Source organism: Teleopsis dalmanni, chromosome 1 (assembly GCF_002237135.1).
Source record: "Teleopsis dalmanni isolate 2A chromosome 1, ASM223713v2, whole genome shotgun sequence".
In the NCBI taxonomy this organism is placed as follows: Eukaryota; Metazoa; Arthropoda; class Insecta; order Diptera; family Diopsidae; genus Teleopsis; species Teleopsis dalmanni.
Genome location: NC_051846.1, coordinates 10,098,803 through 10,108,290, shown reverse-complemented (window position 1 = coordinate 10,108,290; position 9,488 = coordinate 10,098,803). Strand labels below are relative to the sequence as shown.

General features: G+C 32.0%; 2 protein-coding genes across 2 annotated transcripts; one reads left to right on the top strand and one right to left on the bottom strand.

The window, feature by feature from the left end:
• Window positions 1–3,748: 3,748 nt before the first annotated feature.
• LOC119677173 lies at window positions 3,749–4,669 on the bottom strand. The gene has a single exon (XM_038088445.1). It carries the CDS (start codon window positions 4,667–4,669, stop codon window positions 3,749–3,751), a length of 921 nt encoding a protein of 306 aa, XP_037944373.1.
• A 1,734-nt stretch (window positions 4,670–6,403) lies between these two features.
• On the top strand, window positions 6,404–7,070 carry LOC119672654 (geranylgeranyl pyrophosphate synthase-like). The gene is made up of 2 exons (XM_038083762.1): window positions 6,404–6,811; window positions 6,912–7,070. Exons 1-2 carry the CDS (start codon window positions 6,746–6,748, stop codon window positions 7,068–7,070), a joined length of 225 nt encoding a protein of 74 aa, XP_037939690.1. The 5' UTR covers window positions 6,404–6,745.
• Window positions 7,071–9,488: the final 2,418 nt, after the last annotated feature.

Below are 9,488 nucleotides of genomic sequence, written 5' to 3'. Positions count from 1 at the left end.
TGAAATGTGCATGAAAATTGTTATGGAATTTGTACAATATGAAAATAATATAAAATATTTGTTAAAAATATAATACAAATTATCTTTAAAATAGATAAAATAAGCTAATTGAATAAAATTTGTTTTTTATATATCATAAAGTTTCTATACTTTTATTTATTTTCGTTTTTGGTTACTTGAGATTAAACAAATCTTGCATTAGTGTTTTGATATACATATTTATAAATTATTTCATAGAAGTATGAAATAAAACTAAATAATAGTTTTTTTTTATAAAAATATGTAAAAAAAAGTTATAATAACATATTTGATATACATATTACTATTTTTATGTATACCAAAGTTTATGTATGTGTGGGTTTTTACCACATACTTTATTTTAAATAAATATAACAAATGTTTACAAAATGATAAAAACGTTGTGTTACTAAAACGTGCAAAATAGGAAGAAGAAGGAAGCCAGTCGCCAGTTACTGAAGTTAGCTGCTCATTGAAAAATGTTCCTTTTGCCCACAGATGGTGCGAGTGCGTGTACATTCACACACAGAGGGCGCTGCAGTATGTGTGGCGAGTTCGCCACAGTACTCCCCCCTTAATAGCTGGACCGGTGGTCTGGTTTGTTGACTGTTGATTGTAACCTGCTACTCTAAAGGATCTTTCACATTAAAGGTTACTTGCTTCTTCGTTTGCGTGAGTTTTCCTTTCTTTACAGGTCTGCAATCTACGTCGACTTCTGCAAACTTTGGTTCGATTACTGCTGGCTCGAAAAAGGCCGGTTTCAACCTGTTTATTGATATGTTAACCTGCTTACCGCGTACGTCAACTGTAAAAAGTCTATCGTTAATTTTCTTGATTACCTTATGTGGTCCTGTGTATGGGAGCTCTAAAGGTTTCCTTACATGATCTGCCCTTACGAATACATGCGACGCATCGCCCAATGCTTTGTGAACGAATACAGCTTTGCTAGAATGATTGGACGTCGGAATTGGTCGTACTTGCTGGATGTGTTCGCGTAATGTTGCTAGGAATTTTTGTTCGTTCGGAAGCGTGTTATTTTCGACAAAAAATTCTCCCGGTAGACGTAACGTTGTTCCATACAACATTTCAGCTGCTGAAGTGTTGATATCTTCTTTATAGGATGATCGAAGTCCGAGCAAAACTGATGGTAACAATTGTATCCAAGCGTGTTTAGGTCGCGACATAAGAGCTGTTTTTAAAGTGCGATGAAATCGCTCAATTAACCCGTTAGATTCTGGGTGATACGGAGATGTACGTATTCTTTGCGTGCCTAAACGATTTGCTAGCGCCTTGAATAAAGCTGATTCGAACTGGGTTCCTTGATCAGTTGTTATGATTTTCGGAGAACCAAATCGCGATATCCAGTGTGCGTAAAAATTTTCTGCGACTGTATCGGCGGTGATATCTTTCAACGGAACGACTTCTGGCCATCGTGTAAATCTGTCCATCATGGTTAGTGCATATCTGTAACCGTCACATTCGGGAAGTATTATTAAGTCCAAATGTACATGATCGAATCGCTGATCCAATGGATTGAAAGCTTGTGGCGTAAGTTTATTATGCCTGTTTATTTTTGCTTGTTGACAACTTTGGCACGATCGTACCCAATTCGCGACATCTTTTCGGATTGACGGCCACACGTACTTACTGCATAGTTGTTTTGTCGTTGACTTAGTACCAGCATGTGCTAAGGAGTGCACTGTGTCAAATGTCTTCTTTCGAAGTGATGATGGAATATATGGTCTGATGATTCCTGTTGATACATCACAAAAGGTTGACATATCGGGTTGTAAAAAAAGTTTTTGTAATTGAAGTGCTGAATCTGAATTTAATAGCTGCTTAAGCTCTTCATCTATTTTCTGATGGTTGCTAATCATCTCGAGATCTATAACCGTAGGCATATTAATTGCATCAATTCTGGATAAACTATCAGCCACTATGTTGTCATTACCATCTATGTATGATATGCTTGTTGTAAACTCTGCAATAAAACTTAGTTGTCGTAGTTGACGTGGTGAAACTTTATCTGACTTTTGTTGGAATGCATAAATGAGTGGTTTGTGATCTGTTTGAATTGTAAAATTTCTACCTTCCAGTAAATGTCTAAAATTTTTGATGGCTAAATATATAGCTAGCAACTCTCTGTCGTACGTGCTATAATTCTTCTGCGCTGCCTTGAGCTTCGAAGAGAAAAACGCAACCGGTCGCCAAACATCACCTTCTTGCTGTTCCAGTACTGCACCAACTGCGTTGCTTGATGCATCCGATGTCAATCGAATTGTACTTAATGGAGACAAAAATGTTAATTTAGGTAACGCGGTTACACTTGTTTTACAGTTTTCAAACGCTGCATCTAACGTGGTAGTCCATGTTATAGGCGTGTTGTCGTTCTTTTTTTAATTTTTTAATAGCTCATTTAAAGGTGCTTGTAATTTGGCGGCCTGTGGAATGCACTTGCGGTAATAATTTAGGATTCCCAAAAAACGACGAATTTCTTTTACTGTCTTTGGCTTCGTGTATTCATTAATTACTCTCACTCGTTCTACAGGCGGGCTGATACCATCGACTGATACATCATACCCTAAAAAACTTAGTTGTGAAACTCCGAACTCGCACTTAGCGGTGTTTATGACAAGCTTGGCCTTATTTAGTGTTTTTAGTACTGCTTCTACATGTTCCAAATGCTGCTGTTCACTTTCTGAGAATATTAAAATATCGTCAAGGTAGCAGAAGACAAATGGCATTTTCCTGAACAATGAATCCATATACCTTTGAAAGGTTTGCGTAGCGTTTTTAAGACCAAACGGCATGACTACAAATTCAAATAACCCAATGGGTGTACTTACTGCGGTTTTGCATATGTCATCAGCTTGCATCGGTATGTTGTAGTACGCTCTATGTATATCAATCTTTGAAAATAATTTGCTAGCATGTAGTTTTTCCGTTACTTGGTCTAGGTATGGTATTGGGTACCTATCTGGTTTGGTTTGCGCATTTAGTTTTCTAAAGTCACCGCAGGCTCTCCAAGCACCTGTTTTCTTTTTTACCAGGTGAATTGGACTCGACCACGGACTGTTTGACGGACGAATAATTCCTTGCTCCAACAGCGTTGAAAATTCTTCGCGAATTGCCTTTAATTTTTCCGTTGAATAACGGCGTGACCTTTCATGCACTGGCTGACCATCAGTGACTATTTGATGACAGACTACAGATGCGTCAGGGAGGCTATAGTTATTTGCACTGCACAAATCAATGTATTTGTTGACGATTGTAAAGAATTTTGAATTTGGATCCAATGTGTATACCGAATGTATCGATGTGGTTTCAACTGCACCAGATGACGACAATGTAGTAAGCGGGTCTAATAACCGTCTTGATTTTATGTCTGGAATTAGACCATATTTCGCCAGAAAATCTGCGCCCAAGATTGGACATTTGACGTCTGCTATAATGAAGTTCCAATTGAAACTGCGTCGTAAACCAAGATTGATGCTAAGTCTCTTAGTACCGTACGTTTTAATAAATGAATTATTTGCTGCGAATAATTTTAGTTCATCTGGCACTAGGTTGCGTTTCACTGTGATTGCTGCTAAAGGAATTATGGATACGGCCGATCCGGTGTCAACTAGAAACTTCATATTTGAGATACGATCAATTACATGTAAACGAGCTTCTTCAGTGCAGTGTTCCAGCGCGTTGTCGTTTACTGCACTTGTGGACGACAACGGTTTTAGTTTTCCTTCTGTTTGATATTAGTTGTTTGGCAGCCGAACTCGCATGGTTTTAAGCATTTTGTTGCAGCTGTTCCAAATTTATTGTGATAATAACAGACTTTTCGATCTTCACGCTGACTTTTAGACTGAGTTCTGCTAGAACTGCGAGCCCTGCTTCGCGCCTGTGAGTTTGCTGGTCGTCTGAGCTCTATTGCTATTTCACTTAGTTTACTTACCACTTGTTGCAGAGATATTTCTAACGCTGTCACACGTGCCTCCAATGTTGATTCCTCTGTGTTACTGCGTCGGTTAATTGCAGATGCGGTAGCCATAACATAATGAGGAGTGGGCATATTGTCAGTTATTCTATCTGCCAATTCGGCCATTTGATTAACATCCTTGGAGCTGCACGCAGATAAGATGCAACGAATGTTACTCGGCAATCGCTGCAACCAAAGTGCTGACAAGGCGTCTTCCGACATATTTGACGCTGCCAGATCTCTCATCTCTCGAAGCAACTGCGTTGGACGCTTGTTAGACACGTCTAAATCCGTTAGCAATTTAATCAATTGTTTCTGACGCGACTCCCCAAATCGTGAAATTAATTCATTTTTCAACGTTTCATATTTGCCCGTAGCTGGCGGATTTTTTGCTATGTCTGAAACTTGACGAAGCGTTTCGCCGTCTAGTGCTGTGATTACCGTGTAGAATTTGGATAGATCAGAGGTGATGCGATTGATGTGTAGTAATCCGTCCACTTGAGTAAACCATAACTCCGGGTCAGTTTGCAAAAATGAAGGCAAATTCGTTAACTTTACTGCATCAATATCGTTTTTTACTGTTGTGAAATTCGTGTCTGCTGCTGCTGACTTTGCTGTTGTTTCTTTGTTGGCATTAGACATTTCTGCTTCTTTGTTCAGCATTGCGTCACCCAACATTGTGCAAGTTTGTTTTGACTTTATGAAATAAATAAATAACTTGCGCTGCTTCCAATTATGTGTTTAATTTGCGTCGGGGTCACCAATTATGTGGGTTTTTACCACATACTTTATTTTAAATAAATATAACAAATGTTTACAAAATGATAAAAACGTTGTGTTACTAAAACGTGCAAAATAGGAAGAAGAAGGAAGCCAGTCGCCAGTTACTGAAGTTAGCTGCTCATTGAAAAATGTTCCTTTTGCCCACAGATGGTGCGAGTGCGTGTACATTCACACACAGAGGGCGCTGCAGTATGTGTGGCGAGTTCGCCACATATGTATTATGTTTAGAATATTGATCCTTGTAATAAATTACAATTAAATATAAGCGAGAAATTTACTAACACATAATAAAACTATATTATTGATTATAATAATTATTTATTTTATTTAAAGCATCAATAGTTTTTGTTTCGTACAGTAGCGTCTCCGCTATATATATTTTCGTTTTTTCAATCAATATTTATATATCAGTTGCATCATTAGTGCAAAATAGGACTTAAAAATCTACAGTCTCTTTTCTTAAGCTTACACACACTGTTCCGGTAGGATAAAGACACCACAAGGCTATTCACGCTGATAAGACACGGTACGCTGCGGTACACTCAGAAATGTATCAATTTTTCCATCGCTTCCATTTGTATAAACTTTAAGAATGTCACGAAAAGATCGAAGCTCCAAACCTGTTCTTATATAGAAACATTCTTTTAGACAACCACTAATTGTTTATCATTTTTATTCATCACAATTTTACACATACTATTGAGATAAAGTTAATCTATTTAATTTGTTAAAATAATATAATCCTTTTTTGGCAGTAAGTTAGGTAGTTATACAATAACTCAGTTATCTCTGATTACAAAAGTTTTGTCTTGTAGATATTTTCATCTTTCAATAACATCTAATTTAAGAAAAACCATTCTAATATATAGTTTTTGCACTAAACTTAATAAAAGAATTTGACAGCAAAATTAAAAGAAGACTTATGGCAGAGTTAAAGAAGGGTTAGCGCTAAAGCTTAAGTACCATTCGAGTTCAACGTCAACTCTCGTGCAGTTTTTAGTAAAAACTTTTTACATTAATGTTTTTTATACATATGTATATAGTTTTTTAAGTATATAATGCAATTGAGCAACAAAAAAAAATATAACACATTCGTAATGATAGCAAAAGATGCTGATTTTGCATTTATTTATATGTATTTATAATTTCTTATATATATTCATATATCCATATTTTTTAATAATTTAATACTGCGACAAATTTTTTTTTTGCACTATAATATTAGAATCTATCTTATGCCTGAAATAAAGCTTGAAGATCCATATGAGCACACTAACTGCTCGAAGAAGGGCATCAAATGATCCTCAAAGTTAATATTTTGTTAATTTATTTTTTGTGATGGTGTCCCATTATTTTGCCCACATTGTATCTGAATGTTCAGTACAAATCATACAAAGAATTAGCGCTTTTAGTAAATTATTATTTATAAGTGAATATTATTTACTTTTAAATATTTTTATGTACGTATATTCACATGCATGCATATTTACTGAAAATTTTCCAATCAGCAAAAATCATGTGCAGTTAGCTTTTCGAGCGAAATGTGTGTTATTGTACGGAATTATAAAGAAATGAGCCGCTGTACTAAGTCAAAGCAGCTGTTCTTGACATTGTTTACAATATTGGCCTTACACAGTCAGCATTGTAATTATGGTAGTTGGAGTATTACTTCAGCGACAGTGTATCAGTTTAGTATAGAAGACTGGAACGATAACAGTAAATTGTAGAAAGATCAAGTGCAATACGAAGCTAGTAAATTTTTGTATCAAATTTTGTAAAATTGCTGAACTGCAAGTAAACCGCTGACAATTGTTGCACACATTGCAAATTGCATATGTTTGCCTTAATTAAGCCAAAGGAATTTTAAAGACTGAAAGGAAGAAATATATATATATATATATTAGCATAAAATTATAGTAATTGTGTTTAAAAGTTCTATATTCATAAATAAATAAACGAATTAGTAATATTATGGAGGAACTAAATAGTATACTTGAGAAAACAAAAGATCAATCCACACAGAAAGAACAGGATGAGGTAAACTTTGTCCTTTAATTAAAATATGTGGATTAACTAAATATTTGTATTTTTGTATTTTTTCTTATCAATATGACATTGTTTCAATGTCTATATTTAGATTTTACTGCAGCCGTTTACTTATATACAGCAAATTCCTGGCAAACAATTTCGGTCGCAATTGTCGTTGGCTTTTAACCACTGGCTGCACATACCCACAGAGAAGCTGCATCAGATTGGAGAGATTGTGCAAATGTTACACAACTCTAGTTTATTGTAAGTTAAATAATAAATTAATAGTAATCATCGCTTTTAGCATTAATGTTCATTTTTAATTAATGTATAATATTTATTCATTATAATTTTGAAATACTCATTGACGCCTCACAAGTAACTGCGTCAAATTTTGTCTGTAGATTCTTGTGTAATTTTTTAAATCTCCACAATTAACTTGCCATTGTTTTACTCACTGCTTCCGCTCTGGTTCCTATCATTTCGCACCTAACATTTGCGTTGTAGTTTCTTTAAAAATAAATATTTACTTTATTCGGCACGTCCAGCGCGTTTGTTTACAAAATTCGACAGGGCAGAAAATTAAAAATTTTTTTACAAATTTTTAGTGTTCAAAATTTTTGAAATTTTTACCTTTCAAATCAATAAAATCTTTTGTTTTTATTTCGCAGATTTGTTAAGCATTTTTCTTATTTTTTTAATTTTTTAAATGTTTTGTTTTGTTTTATTTTATGACTCAATATCACTAAATGTAGATAAAATTCTCGCAAATCGTTTGCTAAACCACAAATATTGTTTCGATGTGAATATAATTTTAAACTATAAGCAATAAAAAAAAAAATTAAATATATTAAGAAGAAATTATATATATAAATAAATGAGTTGCTTACAAATTTTGTGTTAACATGTGACATAAATAAATAAGTTGTTCCCTAATTTTGATAGAAATATTTATTATATACACATATTTCCGATGGAAGTAAATATTGTTTATTATTTTTAACAATATGTTCAATAATAAACAATTTAAAAAGTTAAGCTCATAAAGTTCATAAAGTACTTTTAATTATTTTTATCATGTGCTACATTTGCCCATGTCTCTGTTAATTATGCTGCTCTATATCACTTTATTTAAAAGGACCTTTAAAAAATATAAATCTATAAAATTAATAAAAAATATAAGATTTCCTAAGTATCTATTACATTAGATATATTTATTATCCAAAATATAAAACTATAAATTTAATACAATATATAAGATTTTATTAGTTAGTAACTATAATATTTATTTATTTATGAGTTAATATTAAAATTAATTTAAAGTTAACTAAGAATAAGGAACTGGGCTGCTAGATCCTTTGTCCTGAGTATCTATGATATAAATAATGTTATTATTGGTACAACACTTTTCTTATAAGTCTTGGATCAGTGTTTTTTAAGTTGTGCTTGTGCTTAGTCCCACAACAATCGGTCAAAAGTTCCTATGTTTCCCTAAGTAACACATATATGACATACTGTGTTTTTATCTATGGCCCTCGTTTTGCATATAATCCTGCCGACGACATAATGAAACGGAAATCCCTTAAATCAGCATGTCTTTTAACTGTAGCTCCGTTATAAGCATCAATTTTAAGTGTACGCCCAATATAAATTTGTCTCATCGGATATCAGATTACTATCTCTCAGCATAATCTTCAAGCTTACGGGTTCGTTTCATAGAAAAGATCAATCTCAAATTATTTTCCTTTATTCCCTTAAAAACCCTTAATTGGTTCAACAGTTCATTGTTTTCTTAAGACATGCAAATAAATTTAAATATTATATTATAAATATTATAAATCTTCTATTTATTCATTATTATAAATAATATTTATTTGAGAATTGTTTCTATTGTATTGCATAAAAAACTATTGATTCTCTCCGTTTTATTTAGCCATAAGAGCAAAGATTGAATGAATCATCTTTTTCCACTTTAATTATTTAATTTTTTTTGCCGTTACAAATCAGCTTAATTGAATTGTTGATACTATAAATTAAATAAGACTGCTACAAATATATCAAATGATTTATTATAAATATAAACAATTATGTTAATACGGTCAAATAATATTTATTCATTTATTCATTTTTTATACTATTGCTCTATCCATATTGAGATGATTGTTTAGAGTATATAAACTCATTATTTGATTATTATTAATTAATTTCAATTTAATTCATTAGTATTTTTAATTACAATACACATATAGGAAAAATAATTATTATTTTAATTTAAGAATGATTGTAGGATTATGAAAATTTATTATAAAATTTTATTCCGTTTCAAATAAAAATTATAAATTAAATTTAAATTAAATTATAAAATTATAATTATAATTAATTGTATATGCTGATAAATGAGACTAAAAAATTAATTGCGTTTATTGCTATTCTTAGTAGATATTTCCTTGTATGACTATTATTTATAATACTCTTTTATAAAAAAAACTTTATTCAACATAATTTAAATATAATTATATAAATTTTAATTAAATTATAATTATATATGGTAATTAAATTATAATTTGCTGTAATTATATTTATATAATTACAATTATAATAATTGCTGTAATTATATTTATATAATTACAATTATAATTATAATTTAATTATATAATTATAATTTAAATATAATTTATATAATTAT